Source organism: Pieris rapae, chromosome 7, assembly GCF_905147795.1.
Source record: "Pieris rapae chromosome 7, ilPieRapa1.1, whole genome shotgun sequence".
Taxonomy (NCBI): Eukaryota; Metazoa; Arthropoda; class Insecta; order Lepidoptera; family Pieridae; genus Pieris; species Pieris rapae.
The window spans coordinates 3,088,843-3,107,020 of NC_059515.1; the positions used below are offsets into that span (position 1 = coordinate 3,088,843).

Sequence of the window (18,178 nt, forward strand, 5' to 3'; positions counted from 1 at the left end):
AAATTTTTCATCGTTAAATACTATTGGTTTAGTTATAGTAATAGAAATCACTTATAACAACGCCCTAAGCTTACCAATTTCATTCAAAATATAGATGAAACATATAATTCAAGTAATTAAAATATTACAAAAATTTATGTTATGGTTTTTATGGTGTTCATCAAATAAAAAAAACATGCCTCATAAGAATGACGTTCAGTTTTGCGGCCATTTGGAAGGAGGTTAAGTTAGCTTCTAAGAGGCTTGGTGTGCTCAGTAAGGCGAGACGGTACTTCATCCCGGGCCATCGCTTGCAACTCTATAAAGCACAAATTCGGCCCCACAAAGAGTACTGTTCTCACCTCTGGGTGTGAGCTCCCCAGTACGAGCTCCTTCTGCTTGACTGCATTCAACGAAGAGCGATTCGAATCGTCGACAACCAGTCACTTTCCGGGCGGCTTGATCCATAGGCGTTGCGTAGAGATGTGGGATCTCTCTGCATCGTTGCTGAGCTGAGCTGAGTTTCATCATCAGACGTCAAGGCATAATACAAAATACCATCCGTATCACCTTGACATCCGTCGTTCCACAACTAAGCGATTCATAAGGCAATTTCTGCCACGCACCACCACTATGCGGAAGTAGCTGCCCACTGAAGTATTTTCGAACCAATTCAACTTAGGTTCCTTCAAGAAAAGAGCGTACCGATTGTTAAAAGGCAGCGCGGTTGCGAGCTTTCTGGCAGTGCGAGTGTCCATGGGCGGCGGTGTCACTTAACGTCAGGTGAGCCTCCTGCCCGTCTGCCTCCTGAAAAAAAATAACTCCTGCGAATATAGAACATAGATAGTACAAATCAATTACTGGCAAATATACGTTAATAAAAGAGGCATTTCTGGCGTCTAGCTTTATAATCAGTTTTTCCTTAATGTTAAAAGTAAATATTTTGTAAAATTTCGTAATATTCTTTGATATATACAGTGGCGTGAAAACCTAAAAAATAGCCCAAAGTCCGTAATTTTATACCTTAGTGTTTGAAGGTATCATACCTTCATACGAGTGTGGCTTAGTGATTTAGCCACTTGGTTTGGTTAGTGGCGAAAAAATATTATTTTACACCCTACGGTCTTAAAACATCATTGAAACATGCAGATTTTTTTCTGCTCCCGTGCCCATATTTTGTTTAGGTGAATAAATGTTGATTACACTTATCTGGTTACGCGAACCGTATTATAGTATAATTTGCTTTATAATAAGCAAAATTAATTTAAATTTCTGTAATTGCATTACAAAATTAACTTCAGTTAATTAATACCTCGAACTAATCAAAGTTTCGTCCGTGTTCCCGAAGCCGCATACTATTGCTCTAATAGAGTTTTCCTGATGATAAGCGCCAGACGCAAAATAATTTTCCTTCTAATGTATTCTAATTTTAATTAATTTAGTCACTTTAAAATAATTCATGAATTAATTATAATATTGTAATTTTCTATTCTATGTAATTTAAATAGTTTTTAGTCTATTGGTTTGAATGAATTCACATTGTTTGAAGCCTGTTCCAATGATCATTTATCTTGTGCAATTTGGCGACCATCTATGCCTAACGGCAAGGCTAAGGGTAAATTCTGAGAAGGTTTAGCACTAAGTATAACTCCTATATGTCATAAAGAGTTACTTGACGTTAATTTTAAATCTGAAGGGGTTTCAGGTTCCAACAATACGGGTTCTTCGATATATTTTCTTTACTGTGAATATTGATCACATAGACAGAAAGATCCAATGGAGGTCGAATGCAGGCTTAACGACCAACACAGCTCATACAGCGAAAAGTGTTGTTAAAATATTTTGGCTTAATTTTAGTGTTTATTTGTTTGAAAAATCTTTCTTTACACACAATTTTTGCGTTGCCCATTAGCAGGAATGTTTATTTTGAAGCTTACATAGTAGCTATTAATGATAATATTTGCTAGTGGATAAGTATATACTATTGAGCACTAGGCTAAGTATTGGACTTGCAAATTTTTCTTTAAAAAATTAGATCATTTGAAACTTGTTTGGCCCCTCATTAAATATTAATATTTTACAGTTATATATGTTGCATTCTAATCGTGCAAACTCAAATAGTAGTAATTTATATGCCATTAAGAAATAACGAGTTCAGTAGGTACTGTAATCTCATGGAAGTTGAGCAACTTAATCCAGAACGCTTTAAAAAGTAATTAATGCGTATTTTATAAGGATTTTCTGTAGGTATTCACAAACAAAACCCAATCAATTCAGTATAGTAGAATAAAACCATTGAGGAAAAAGCTAAAAAGTATGAAACCGATGTTATTCTGTAACGAAGTTATATATTTCAAATAACAATAAATACGATTTACGACTCAATAAAAGGAATATCGCTGTAATTCTATCTCACATCAGTTTTGCCAAATTGTGTTTCCGGTTGTGTTTTACAATAGATCTTCGAACGAGTATGATATGTAAATCATAAAGCATTACCTCATTTCGTTTTAATGAAAATATCATTTCCTTCCAAGGAGGTGTATCCAAACTTTACATCCGTCATTTTGCATGGGCCAACGGTCGAGAGGCAGTGGCAGGGGTGTAAGGGGGAGGCAGCGGGTGGAGCGGTGCCACCCCGCGGGCCTCGGCGCCCCCCGCCCCCCGCAGGATCGATACGTCATTTGAGCTGGTCGCCATGGAGACCGCGAACGGTGCGGGGCGGCGGCGCCGCGGCTTCAGGATGGTGGGTGCACGGGACTCCGCGGAGCCCGCGAGTGCGCTAACCCGCATTTCCTTGCCTAATAAAAACATTCATATCAATAATTAACCAATTGAATCATTGATACCCGAGAATCCAATTTCTGTAAAACTCTAAGGAATTGCATATTAGATTTTATTGTATTAATATTGTCGAAGGTCGTGAAAGCGTATTTGTATGAAATAGGATAAAGGCTTTTCCGTAGATCGCATCGTGGCCGTAAACAGTCCCCAGCCTAGGAATGATCGCTTATATTGATGGGGTGAATGCTTGTTAAATAGTTCAGTAGAGGTATTCGTCCTTAAAATAGTTTTCAATGAGGTTCCCACATTTTAAGAACAAATTGAAATAACTCGAGTCCTTAATTAGGTGGGATTATGACTTTTTTATATGAAATGACAAATCTTCTCAGTTGTTAATTACCAACAATATTACAACACCATATGATGATTTGAGAAATCATACTCTACATGATTAAAAGCGTACAATAATAAATTATGCTAATTATGGTGATAATTTATTTACGATTCAACATGGATTATTATTATGTATTTATATATTACAAGAGTATTCGATTATTTCGATTGGTGTTTATACCTACAAAACACCGAAAATTAACAAATTAACATTTTAAAAAGGATTTGAATCAAATTTGCATGTATAATTTTTAATTAGTGAACAATGTAGCATATAATCGTGTTATAAACTTATAATAAATTGAAATAAGTTGAATACTCAACAAAAGTGTGCCGAGTTATTATCGTAGCTACAATACAACCAACAAATATACAAACTTTCAAATACGTGTATTTGCTTATAAAACAAGAAAGTTAGCGAACAATATAAAAGTAATGGGATAGAGTGAGAACGACAAAGTAGATTTTCATTAGAGTGAGTAAGAGGGACTTATTCAAATTGAGGGTACATATTTGTACATAGGTAACAAATAGCTGGTTGAGAAACAGTGGACATGCATTTGTTTTAATTTTTAATATTTTTTAAACCCATACGCGATATTTTGTTATCGCTGTCAGTCACCGTAAATAAACTAAATTGAATAAGCTTATTTAATGTGGATCTACCAGTATTCTTCTGACAGGCGTTCAGGGACATAGAAAGCAGTTTAACCTTGTATTTATAAACGGGATAAAAACCTCAAACAGTTATCTATTTTTTGTCTTTTTCGTTTGACTTGAAACATTAAAAAATGCGACAGTTTTAGCTAAAGAAACATAATATATGCAACTGAACACTTATTGGAATGACCTTATGTTATAGTTTGATAAGGTATTCCCATGTTATGATTATTGGACAAAAAGTAGAAAAGTTCCTGTTGAAGAGAGTTGAAGGAGCAACTTCAAGAACAGGTATTTACTCAGTTAGAATATGTAGTTTGAGCAGGTAGTATAACTTATAAGATTCATGCGTATTTGGTTATCGAAGCATTTATGTTACATATTCTCTTAACGCGATATCGTACCACATTAATCTGGTAATAACTTTTCCATTATTTGACTGATAATCTTGCAAATACACGGAATGTGCGAAATGTTTGTACAGTATATATGAAATTAGAATTTAAAATTTTTTTTAATGATAATTGATTGCGTTAAAGTACATTTCCTTAAACTTAAAACCAATAGACCTATTATAATAATTTTTAACATACATTTCTGAAATATTTAATGAACACTTAAAACTGAAGTAGGTACTTAAAAGTAATAATTTTATTTCATAGATTTTCAACCATAAAATATCTCTGCATGTGAAGATCTGTTTTTAAATTATAAAATTAATATCTTACGAAGACGATTTAAATAAATGCCAGTGATATAAATGCATACTGTTTTATTAAGCATTCCACAATTTAAATATACGAAAAAATGTCCTAAAAATATTAATTACGGTATGTATAAAGCGCCACCTAGCTTAAATTATAGGAACCACGATGAATTTTTACAATTACCTTTACTGGGTAACCGCAGAATGTTTAGTTTTCTCTTTCTTCCGCTAGATGTAGACGCAATAAATGAATTATTCATGATTTTTAAAGCTAGAAAAACTAGGTATTCATCACAAATATTGATGTTATAGGTGATGTTATGCTATATTAGCCGTCCAATAGAATTGATCGTAGTCTTCAACCTGAGGAGTCGTGTTGCATTCAACAATTGCTGTCTTCCGCGCTGCACCCGTGGGTGGCGCCGGGAGCCCCGTTACGCCCGTGGGCTTGCGGGGGGTATCAGTTTCGCGCCCCGCTCAAGGGCGGGGTGGTCGTTGTGGCGGGCCTGGAGCGGCCCTGGGTCTTTTAGTTGCTATGTAGCGTGTTGGCTGCAATGTTGTTGTGTGTCAGCGGGGTGGAGAATGCGTAGGGACTTCTTCAGTCATCAGAGTCCTCCGCGCGCACTAGCTCGCGCGGGAAGGATCGGCGGTGGTCGGGAGGCCTGGTGTGGAGCGGGGCGAGATTCTGGAGGTGCTGGAAGCCGGAGGCGTCCGCACGCTCGAACATGCGTCTCGCCAGCGCGCTGATAAAGTCATCCAGGCTCTCCTGTTTGAGGTCACGTTGAATGGTGGAATTCCTTACGTAGCGCGGCGCGTCGACTATACGCCGCAGTGTGGTACTCTGCACGGCCCGCAACCGACGTCGGTGCGTCTCGGCCGCAAGCGCATACCACGCGGGCGCCGCGTACGTAAGGTGCGGTCTGAGGTATTGCTTGTAGAGCGCCAGTTTGCGCTTTATAGGCAGCGACGACTGGAGCACAGGGCGTAGTTTCACGGCAACCGCCTTTGCGCGGCCCGTGGCTGCAGCGATGTGATGGCGCATTGTGAGGCCTCGGTCCAATGTGACGCCTAGGTAGGTTGCTTTGGGGCGCCACTGGATCTCGACCCCTTGTAGCTGGAGCGGTGGCGGGAGATGTCGCCGGCCAAAGACTATGGCCTGGGTCTTGGCGGCATTTGCGGTCAGGCGCCGCTCAGCCAACCAGGCGGGAAGGGCATCCAGCGACCTCTGCAGCTTGACGCCTGCGTAGCGCGCGTTGAATGCCGTTGCGATGTAGGCGGTGTCGTCCGCAAACAATGACACCGCACACCCCGCAGCGACTGGAACATCATCGGTATAAATAGAGTACAGGCTCGGTGACAAGCAGCTGCCCTGCGGGACCCCCGCGGTGATCGGCCGGCAGCTCGACTTCACCCCCTCGACGGAGACGTGGAACCGCCGGTCGAGAAGGAAGGAGCGGATGATTGCCACCACGCGCCGCGGGATGTCGGAAGCGAGGAGCCTGTGCACAAGTCCCGCGTGCCAGACCCGGTCAAAGGCTTTCTCCATGTCGAGAAATACTGCAGCCGCCGCCTCTTTCTTATTAAGAGCGGCGGTGATGTCGTGCAGCACTCTCGACAGCTGGAGGGTGGTGGAATGTTCACTTCGGAATCCAAACTGTTCGGGCCTCGGAGTAAAGTGTCGCCTGATTGTCGGCAGCAACATGGCCTCGAACAGCTTGGATTGCGTGGCGAGTAATGAGATAGGGCGATAACTCGCCGGGTCGAAGACGCTTTTGCCCTTCTTGGGCAACATGATAACTTTTGCCTCCTTCCAGGCTTCGGGGAAGTGTGCGGTCCGGAGGATCGCATTGAAGAGACGCATAAGCGTCACCACCGCACGGTGGGGCAGGTGACGCAGTGCTGCGTTTGTGATACCGTCTGGGCCGGGGGCCTTCCTGAGCTTGAGCCGCGCTGCTTGTTTCTTGACGGCGCTCGGCGAGAAGAACAGCACCTCTTCGTCTGCCGGTGGAGGGGCGCCCAGCTGCTCGGCGACGGCGGTCTCGACCTCTAGCGCACGGGCTGGGTCCTCCGCAGGGTTAGGGGAGAACTGGTGTTGAAGGTGGTCCGCGAACAGCTCGGCGCGGCCCTCGGCGTCGTAGCGCAGTGTGCCGTCTGGGTGTCGCAAGGGGCGGATGGGGTCGGCTGTGCCACTGAGACGCCTGCAAAGGCGGTGCAGCCGTACCCAATCCGTGCTGGCCTCATCAAGGCCGCGGTCCCACGACTCGGAGGCGTGGTCGTTGAGTGCAGCCTTGACCCGATCGGCGAAGGCGTGCAGTTCTGCACGCATGCGCGGACAGCGGGTCTGTTGCCAGCGTCGACGTAGGGCGCGTTTGCGGCGGATGAGCGCCAGCAAACGGGGCGGCAACTGTTTGTACGTGGCTGGTAGTGGACGCTCGGTGGTTGCATTCAAGCAAACGTTAATATCCCGACGTAGGTTAGCGTATTGGGGCGGTGCTATCGATTACTACAATTAAATTTTAATAGTTTTAAGTAGATTTAGGTACTAAATCATATTTGTCTATTTGAATGAACACAGTTTGTTTTTTTATTTTTAGGCAAGTTAATATTGCGATATTTTTATGTTTTATTACGGTTCCGTTATTAAATAAGAAAAAGAGAATTTAGAAAAGACGCTATTTTTTTAGAAACTTTTTGACTAATAAAAAAAAATATCTTTCCGAAAGTCACTTACGGCCAACATGAATATGCAATCTCAATCCATTTTTTCTGAAGAAAATCATGCCAATATTCATCCCAAGGATTGAGATACCAATCTTATTATTTAACCCATCGTTCAGAGGACGGATTTGATATTGAAGATTGCCCTCTGAGTGAAATTGAATGTTTACACATGCCAATAACGTAGAGGTTAAGTGCGACTCTCATACCCGAGGTTTCCCATTCCGTTTCATTGGCCGCTAGAAATTTACTCAACCGACATCCCTTCATTACTGGGATTTTAAAACGAATCTTCTGTAATGAAAAGTGAATCTGTACGATAATTGGAAGCGCTCATCACAGTGGTTGTACCCAGGCAAACCAGCCAAATCGTGCCTCTTTAGTATCGTTGTGATTTGAAAGAAGATGAAACGAGAAAGTGACTGTAAAAAGAGCCTCATCAATTTATAGGATTTAACATGGGGAATGACTTAAGAAGCTTTATACACTATAAACTTTTTAAAAAAAAAATATAAATTACCTTCTCTGAGTACTAGGCGTAATCTAATAGATTGTGTCACAGTGAGAAAAATATGCGTAAATGAAATAAGTTGTTCAGATCTCCTTGAACTCATACCATTTAATGTTCCTGCCAGGTCTCTACGCTTACATAGAACTTTTAATTTTCAGACTCCCAGAACCAACATTGGGTTCCGCGAGCCTCTTCACAGGATGTGTTCTTCTCTAGATTCATTCAAAAACATTGACCCTTTTTCGCACTCCACTACTGCTTTGTTTAAGAATAAAATAAAGCAGCTCTTAATGTCAGTCTCTTAAGTCTCTGTCTAATTATGTGTGTTGTTGTCATGTATTATTTTTATGGTTGTATAAGTGTAACCTGTTGTGGATGCATTCAATGTGTTTGTATTGTGTTTTATTTTTGACTTTGTTTTTATTATAAGGATGTATCTGTTTGGTTTCCCAATAAATAAATAAATAAATAAATAACTTATATTTACTTCTACCACGTGTGAATTGCACACATGTTTTTTACAAAAGGGAGTAATGAATTGCGTATAAGATAGCAATGGTACATACTTTGATTGTATGTATGTCAAAAAATTCAAATCTAGTCTAATGATTGCATAGTTCCTAAGTAGTTATGCTTATTGCTAATTTAAGTTTGTTATTGTTAAACCTTTCGAAAAATCATAACATTAGTTTTATCTGTTTTAAAAACGTGTAAGTATAGGAAATTGTGGACATGTAGCACTATTTTCTCCCACACAAAACGCCAATTTCATATGTTAGGACCTAAATGTGAGTGACGTTGATTTCAATATGTAAATGTTTTATAAGTACGTCAGAGAAATGAAAAGAGAAAATAAAAAAGATATGATTTTGAATGTTTTATTTAAACTCAGTTTGCACAGTTGTACAGGTAGCTAATTCTAGCTTAAGTTCGGTAAATTGTGATTAAATCCAAAGATAATACATAATAATTGACATTAAATTTATTACTGTTGTATTTTTTGAAACGTAACGCTTTAAACAAATAGGTTTGACTATTGCTATAACTTTAAATAAATAAGATATAATATAACTACAACCTGCGTACACAGAAACAGATTTGTACGAATTAATGTAACTGACATATTCGTTTAATGCGCGTTACAAAAGCCTTATAACTTTCGTACTGATCTAATTCTGTAAAAATATTTAAAAGTCTACCAGCACTTTGTATCAAAATCTAAGATTACAAAACGATATTATTGTATAATTCAAATGCCTTCCGTATTGGCCACTGTCACTTAACAAGTGCTAGTAAAAATTGGAGCTTCCACGAATTAAAGAAAACAAGGTTATAATAGAAGTCACTTTCTGTAAATCGTGAAATTATGAAAAGTATCGGCCGAGGTTGCCGGCGAGGATCACATCGATCGACACTTTTCGAGTCAATAAGACGTGCTCCTGTACTTCTAAATTAAAAAAATCACTGGTCTTAAACATGGCTTAAGTACTATACACCTAACATATTATATAAATTATTACAAATTAAGGCATTTACAACATCAGAATTCCTTAAATAACAAAGAAACTTCACATTTACACGATACTAGATTGAAGTGTAACATCGTGTAAAAATAAAGAATTGACTAATGTGATATCGGTAAATCAATTTAGTTTACGATCAAAAATGGTCAAGATTTCGGCGATCTAAACTGACCAACGATGTCGCTAGGATGATGCGCCGTACCAGCACGACTCGTATCGGATCTGGGAAGATATGTGGCTACCAAACGCTTAACGTCCACGTTTTGGTCAGTTTTATAAAACTATTAAGTATGGAAATAATAAATTTAGACGAATATACGTAGTACCTATTATAATGGCATAGTTTTTTATAAACCATTCGTTTGGCACTAAATCTTGTAAAAATTATTTATAACTCACAAAAATTAGATTCGATTTCGGTATTTAGTTCATTAATCACAGTCACCGTTTTTTTTTAATATTTAAGTGTGCCACTCTCTAATGGAAAATTATAATATCGATTACTAATATATGACACAAATTCTAAAACTATTCCATCGCGAAATTTGAGCATTATTCTTGTGCATCAAAGAATATTTTTATGAAAAAGTATTTCTTATCACGAAGATGTTTTAATCTCTGTGATCACTCATGTAGTTTTCTTCGAATTCAGATTTTCACCTCCGTCGGGCGGACACCGCGGCTGCTATCATCTGTCTCAGCATCGGTTCCGGGGTGCACGCCTTTGGGTCACACTTCATTTGACCATCGCCGCCACACCTGTAATAAATTATTAAAATGTTTTAAAATCAAAGTCGTGTTCTCATTTGTGTTCAGATTTAATAATTGTTTCAAAGGGGTAACTGCTTAAAGTTTTAAATTTTTTAAAGTATCTTAGTTAAAGAGCAGTAAAGTAGAAGTAACTTGTCAACTTAATTGAGAAGGGACTTACGTGCAGTGAAGACAAGGTCCAGAGGAAGCTCGTACAACTTCGCCAACCTTGTACGAATGACCTTTAATGTGACACCCTCTTCTTTGTGCTGCTCCTTTATACGCGTGGGGAAGAAAATGTGGAGGTAGAGTTGTTGTGGTAGTAGTTGTCGTTGTGGTAACGTTCAGTGTCGTTGCCATTGACACAGGACACTCATAGCGAGGACAGCAGAATCCTTGAATAGGTTCCTCACGACACCCATGGATGGGTGGGGGACAACTCTGTTGCAAGCAAATGATATCACTTCTAAAGCAGAAACAAAAGTCGCATGGGTCGTCTCTTGGTATTTGCTGTGTAGATCCATAAACTTTACCGCCGTAACGACATATACCAGGTATTACTGCTTGTTCCTCTTCGCCATAGTCTGGTTCTTGGCCGTAACCACTGTCACCGCTAGGTGGGAATTCAGGTGATGGTATTTCATCAGTAGCTTGATCATCAGTAGGTTTTGTTGTGATGGGCTTGCTAGTTGTAGATGAAGTTTCAATCAATTTATCATCAAATAACGTAGTTTTAACAGACGTTATTTCTTCATGAACGTAGTGAGGTGTAGTTGTTTTTGTATATTCATCGGGTATCTTTGTTTCTAATAGCACGTCTGGTTTTTGAGCTTCTTCATTCATAACAGTATGGGATTTTTCTGTCGTTGATATGATTTCTAGATCAGGTATAGTCGGTTTCTTCGTTACCAATGGAATAGAAGTTACTTTTTCTTCGTTTTGAATCAAAGAAGGCGTTTGAGTTGGTGAAAGTGTTGTTTCAATTCCTTCGTCTGTTGGCTCCAATTTATCTTGCTCCCTAAGTTCTGTATCTTTTTGTGTTTCTGAAGAACTGCTTACTTCAGACGCGGTGGTCGTGTATATGTCATTACTACTCAGTGTAGTTTCTTGACTATAGCCATGGGGAGTTTTCGTTACATCGGTGGATTTTTCTGTTAGCCCATTACCTAAATTATCAAAAAGAGATTGGTCACCTCTTTCAGTGGATTCAATACTTGATGCCTTTTCTGTTGATGTTTCATCCATAGGCATAATAGAGGTCTCTTGCATGATTTGATGAGTATGTTCTTCAAGTTCAACAAAGTATGGCGTTGTCTCTGAATATTCATATTTGGATTCAGTGGTTGCTTCTTGTACATCAATCTTATCAGCTAATGTACGTTCTGTGCTAATACCTGTCGTGTCCGTTAATGTTGAGCTAATGGAATCCAATTTTGTATTGTCGATCGGTGAGTTTGTTGCGAATTGTTCAGGTGTAACAGTTTGAAGACTTTGTGTCGAGATTGTTTTATCGGTCTTGTCTTGAGATAATATATCATGTTGGGTAGGAATGAATATTTCCTCTTTTACAGTTGTTGTTTTTGTGTGTGTTTCGTATGATGTTTCGGTACTGCCTTCTGGTTCTCTATGTTTGGTTGAATCAATTTCTTGTTGAACTGTATCTGCATCGCTAGGAGTTATGGGCAATTCTGGTGCTTTTGTGAATTTCTCGAATTCATTTTCTACAATTACAGTTGTTGAAATTCCATCCTGACTATTTGATACTGTATGTTCATCTACGGAAGACATAGTAATTTCCTGAGGATCAGGTGATATTGATAGTGGTTCTTCAGTAATTTGATCCGATTTCTTTGTTGATTCTGTTATTAAATCAGTTGTAAATAGTTCAGGTTGTTTTGTTTTTTCCTCAATAAATATGGGATAGTCAGTTGCATCGTGAGTTTCAGATAGTACTGATGGTTTAGTAGAAACATCTCCTTGATGCTCTTTCTCCATCAAAATGTCACTTAATGTTGTACTTATTAGAGAACTTTCATCTTCTATACCTGGAAGTTCTTGTTTAGATTCATTTTCATTTTGAGTTATAGGCGTAGAAGTCATTTCTATTTCAGTACCCGGTTGCTCAGTAATAGAACCAAGTACAGATTCATCTAAAGATTGACTAGCCTTACTAGTTGGTTCTTCCTTAGGTGATTCAGTTGTAACATCAGAATCTTTTATTCTACTAGTAGATTCAATAGATGGCGTGACAGTATCTGCATTTTGTTTTGTAGTCAATAAATCTTTGCCTACTGTTGTAAATTCCACGCCAGTAGTTGGTTCTGACTCCTTAGTAGTAACTGCTATTGTCTGTATATTTTCGGTAACAGTTACTGTATGTGGTTTTTCTGTTATAAGTGACATCGGAGATAAAGTTTGATTTTCTTGTGATTCTGACCTGTCAGTAGATGCTTTCGTTTCTTGTTCTAACTCAATTGCAATCGGAGACGTCGTTGAACTCAATTCTGATTCAGGATTTAATGTTGTCTCTTTCTCTGGAACCTCTGGAATAATGTTTGTTTGAGTGGTCACGGCTAATTTTTCAATCTCAAGTACATGAGATTGGCCTAGGTCATCATTTACAGAAGATTCGGTACTTTGATCAGGTGTCATTGTGTCCACAGGTTCATCTAATAATGTAGTGTTAGGTTTATCTGTGTTTGAAATAGTCATTTCATCTTTCTCAATTTTGTCTGTTATGAAGATTTCTGGCTTAGATTCATTTGGCGATTCAGTAGGTTGAACAATTTCGTTGTTAACCAGTTCATTCGATGACTTGGTCGATTGTTCAGTTACAGTTTTGTCAAATATATTTGGTGATTCAGTAGATTGTTCATTACTAGCTTTGTCAAATTCGTGTGATGATTCAGTGGCTGGTTCACTACCAGTATGGTCTGATTCATTTGATGATCCAGTCGATTGTTCAGAACCAGTTTTATCAGATTCATTTGATGATGCTGTCGATTGTTCAGTAGCAGTTTTGTCTGATTCAGTAGATTGTTCCTTATAGATTTTATCTGATTCATTTGGTGATCCAGTCGATTGTTCAGAACCAGTTTTGTCTGCTTCATTTGATGATGCTGTCGATTGTTCAATAGCAGTTTTGTCTGATTCAGTAGATTGTTCCTTATAGATTTTATCTGATTCATTTGGTGATCCAGTCGATTGTTCAGTACCAGTTTTGTCTGATTCATTTGGTGATTCAGTCGATTTTTCATAACCAGTTTTGTCTGATTCGTTTGATGGTCCAGTCGATTGTTCTGTAACAGTTTTGCCTGAATCTGTAGTTTGTTCCTTATCAGTTTTTTCTGATTCATTTGGTGATCCAGACGATTGTTCAGTAACACTTTCTTCTGAGTCATTTGGTGATCCAGTCGATTGTTCAGTAACAGTTTGGTCTGACTCATTTGACGATTCAGTCGATTGTTCAGCACCAGTTTTGTCTGATTCAGTCGATTGTTCCTTATCCGTTTTGTCTGGTTCATTTGGTGATCCAGTTGCTAGTTCAGAACCAGTTTTGTCTGATTCGTTTGATGGTCCAGTTGATGGTTCAGTAACATGTTTGTCTAATTCAGTAGATTGTTCCTCATCAATTGTGTCTGATCCATTTGGTAATGCAGCCGATTGCTCAGTAACAGTTTCGTCTGATTCATTTGGCGATCCAGTCGATTGTTCAGCAACAGTTTTTTGTGACTCATTTGATGGTTCACTCGATTGTATAGTACCAGTTTTGTTTGATTCAGTAGATTGTTCCTCATCAGTTTTATCTGATTCATTTGGTAACACAGTCGATTGCTCAAGAATAGCTTCATCTGATTCAGTTGGTAATCCAGTCGATTGCTCAGGAATAGTTTCATCTGATTCAATTGGCGATCCAGTTGCTTGTTCGGTAACAGTTTTGTCTGACTCATTTGTCGGTTCAGTCGATTGTTCATTAAGTTTTTTGTCTGATTCATTTGGTAATCCAGTCGATTGCTCAGTAACAGTTTTGTCTGAATCATTTGGTGATGCAGTGGATTGTTCAGAACCAGTTTTGTCTAATTCGTTTGGTGATCCAGTCGATTGCTCAGTAACAGTTTTGTCTGATTCATTTGGTGATGCAGTGGATTGTTCAGAACCAGTTTTGTCTAATTCCTTCGATGGTTCAGTACTAGTGTTGTCCGATTCATTTGGTAATCCAGTCGATTTTTCAGTAACAGTTTTCTGTAATTCATCTGGTAATCCAGTCGATTGCTCTGGAATAGTTTTGTCTAATGCATTTGATGATTCAGTAACTTGTTCATTACCAGTTTTATCTAATTCATTTGAGGGTTCAGTTACCGTATGTGTATCCTTTATGTGATAGTTTTCTGTTGCTATATCAGTTACGAATTCACTTACGCTTTCAGAAATATTTGGTAATGAAATTATAGTGGTTTCTTCTGATATGTCATTATAGATTGGTGTTGTGTTTATTTTATCACCACTCAGATTTACAAGGTACTCTGTTGTTTTTTCAAACTCATTAGTGTACGCATTTTCTATTTGCTTGCTTGTAGTATAATCTGATGGTTCATTTATTCTTAATGTAGTTATTTCTTTATCCACAACAGGTTTTTCAGACGGAGATTCATTAGTTTCTGTGTTTGTAGTAGTTTCTTCGTTTATAATTAAAGGTGCTATGGTAGTCAATGTTTCAGTGTTTTGCTCAATGTCCTTCCTAATATCTGAAATCTTATCTTCTGTTGGATTTTGAGGAAGTTTAGTAGTAAAGTCTTGAATCACTTCGGTATACTTAATTTCAGGGATGATGGTTTGAGCTTCTTGCTTATCAATTGATGTGAGATCTTGCTCTATTTCAGATTGATCTTTTTGGCTATCATTCTGATTAAACTCAGTGGTTGTAGCAAAGCTGACTTCTGTAAAAAGCTCAGGTATATCCTTGTCTATGGCTTTTTGAGTTTGATTTTCTTCAATAGCTGAAGGTGATGTTAATTCTGTTTCTGATTGTTTATGTGACTCAGGCTGGAAAGTAGTTCCTTCACTGTAGAATATTTCTGTGGCTTCTTCTATCACCTCTGCCTCTGTTACTGTGGGAACATCGGATGATACAGAATCATGTTCTTCTGTCTCAGGGGTTAAAGTACTTGGGTAGTTTTCTCTTTGTTCTGTTGTTAGATGTCCAGAAATAAAATCAGGTGTTCCAGTTACATCTGAGATTGGTTGCACTGAAAGATCTTTATCGGGTATTTCTTTTGTAAATGAAATTTCAGATTCTGTGGTATCAGATGAACTTTCATCATATGCAACAGATGATGGTAACCGCGGTACACTAGTTGCTATATTTTCTTCTAATATTTCATCATACGTAGTTTTTTCGTCTATAATTGGACGTCCGGTAACATGGATAAATTCATTTTGGTTACTTTCTTTGTCAATTTCAGAGGAAACCCTTGTATCGGCAGTAGTTGATTCTACTTTAGGGTAGTCAGTCAACATATTATAAGTGTCTTTTGTATTTTCTTTAGAAACTGTTTCTGTTCCGATTTCTGTTTTATCAGGCATTCCTGTAGTACTTTCTGTATTTTTGTCGTCTAAAGATGCACCTAAAGTCGTGTATTGAATAATAGTTTCGTCTGACGTTTTAGAACTGTATTCAGTTGTAGCTTGTTCTGTTGCTATAACGAGATGTTCTTTAACAGTACTTAAATCAAATATTGATGGTGTTAATCTGTCAATATCTGAAACAGATGGTTCCGTAGAAGGCTTAACAGCTTCTGAATGACTATCGGGTTGATGACTTATTAAGCTATCATCGACTAAATAATTTTGAGTTGTACTTTCTTCACGAATAGTTTCAACCGTTTGTTTAATTTCAGAAGAAGTTGTTATACTTGGGACCGTGGTCTCTACAAATGGCTCTAATGTACTTTGAGGTTCAGATAATGTAAAATCTTCCGGCTGCTTTGCTTGGTTTGGTTTTGATGTTGAAATAGGTGGACCAGGTTCGGATGAACTTACATCATTAACAACACTAGGAGAAACTGTATCCTGTTGTTTACAATCTGTGCCGGAACATGGTACGTTGGCTTTAGTTTCATCATATTCCTTTCGCCGGCAATTTTCATCCTTACAAATAATTTCTTCATCTTTAGTTTCCTTATCTAGAACATCCGTTTCTTTATTATTGGGTAATTTGGAACCTGTTATACAATCATCACCCATGCATGGTGTTATAACTGGTACTTGACATTCATTTTCATTATTGCAAGGCTTGTTATTCGTTTCCAAGTTATCTTGGGTATCAGTCGGGACAACAGGATTTGTAATACAGTTTTCACCTTCACATGGTTTGATTACTGGTACTTGACAGCCAGTTGTTTCGTCACATTGTTGGGTTTCAGATACTGGGATTTGTTCCTTCTTAGAGTCACAGTTTCCATTTCTACAGTTATTTATGTCATTTTGTGGCAAAACGGATGGTTCTGTATTTTGACATACATCACCAACGCATTCAGTAGGCTTTGGACTTTCCGTACCAGACATTTGGCTATGTGATTCTGGGGCAATAGTTTCTTTAGTATTGCAAACATATGTTGGACAGCACGAGTCAGGCGAGTCATAAATAGGCTGACAATCGTTCATATTTTCCATATATTCTAGAGGTGGAGTACATATTATAGGATCACATTTGATAATACTACTAACACATTTACAACTTATATGACATTTATTCGTACTTGGAACTGAAGTATTATTCTTAAATGTTACACCGCCAAGCAAGCAGTCTCCTTCACCCGGTATTCTAGCTGGTAAAGTCTCTTCTAAGATTTCATTTTCTTGTACGTTTATTGTAGTAGTTTCCTGACTACTTGTTGTAACAGAAGAATATGTTGGTTGTTCAGTAAACGTCATTTCTTTTGGCGTTGTCTCACTACTTCCTTGTTCAGTAATGGATTCCTCGCTATGCATAGGCTTGAAAGTAGTAAGAGTTTCTTCGAAACTATTTTCAATATTATCAGTCTTTTCGGGTAATTTTGTAGCAATAATAAATTCCTCGTCTATTGGAGTCATATTATCTACATCGTCTAGTAAACTTTGTTTAGTAGTTATTTCAGTTAATACTTCATTTAATTTTGGTGTAACATTAGGCTCTAATGTAGTATATTGATCTAAGGTTTTAGTTGTAGATATATCATTTGAGGTGGTGTCTTGTTTTTGTTTCAAATTATCTTCAACAGACGTAGTGTACATAGGCTGGTCTGAAGGTGCTACTGTTGTCATCACATTCAAATCCTTCTCATCATCTTTATCTCCCTTTGAGTCATTTGTATTGGTTGAAGTAATAAAATCTGATGATTCCGTTGGCAATACTTTGTTTTCGTCTACAATATCGCTCTGTGTTGTTACTTCTGAAGAAACTGCATTAATTTCTGTAGAATATGGATATACGTTATGGCTTGTTACTGGAGGTGTATCAGAATGCAAGCCCGGTATAGTTGTCAAGAAATCTTCGCCACTTCCTTCTATTTCAGTATCACCAATCGATGACGTCTCAGTGTAAGACTCGTCTGGCTCATTTCTATATCCACTTCCTTCAACCCCAAATCTTCTTGGAGGTGTCAAGGTAGTAGTTTCATCATTAAATTGCGCGGTAGATAGTTCGTCTCCTTCACATATATATGTATCTGGACAGCACTGGCCTTGTTTAGGAGGTAGCGATGTACAATTTTTGCCTTCGTTTTCCATAGGTGTACCGCATTCTTGAACTACACAGACTATATCGCCTTTCATACAATAACAATGTTCACAAGCTTTTTCAGTCTTTATAAGAGCTCCATCAGAAAATATTTTATCATCGTGAACACAATCTTGTGAAGCTTGTGTAACTGGCATCATAGTTGTTGTTGTTAATAAAAATCCAGGTGTTGGTCTTACTGTTGTCGTCATGTCATCCAGAAGAGGTATCTCATCTTCGGCATGATCTGTAACGTAAATAAAAAATAGTGCTTAATGTAAACTTACAAATGTAAGTAAAATTTATTTAGTTCGCCAAATCGCAAAGTTACTTTTTACATAATTGGAAATACCTCATGTTCTTTAAGATTTCAGACTCAAATACGAACAATACATAAA

General features: G+C 38.2%; 1 protein-coding gene across 1 annotated transcript in view; it reads right to left on the minus strand.

Moving 5' to 3' along the window:
- Positions 1–8,615: 8,615 nt before the first annotated feature.
- LOC110992708 (mucin-12) overlaps positions 8,616–18,178 on the minus strand; it is a 29,750-nt gene continuing 20,187 nt past the window's right edge. Inside the window, exons 6-7 of the mRNA XM_022258632.2 lie at positions 10,206–18,027; positions 8,616–10,033 (exon numbers count right to left, since the gene is read on the minus strand). Coding sequence (XP_022114324.2) covers positions 9,931–10,033; positions 10,206–18,027 — 7,925 coding nt within the window. The 3' untranslated portion in view covers positions 8,616–9,930. The remainder of the gene's footprint in view (positions 10,034–10,205; positions 18,028–18,178) is intronic.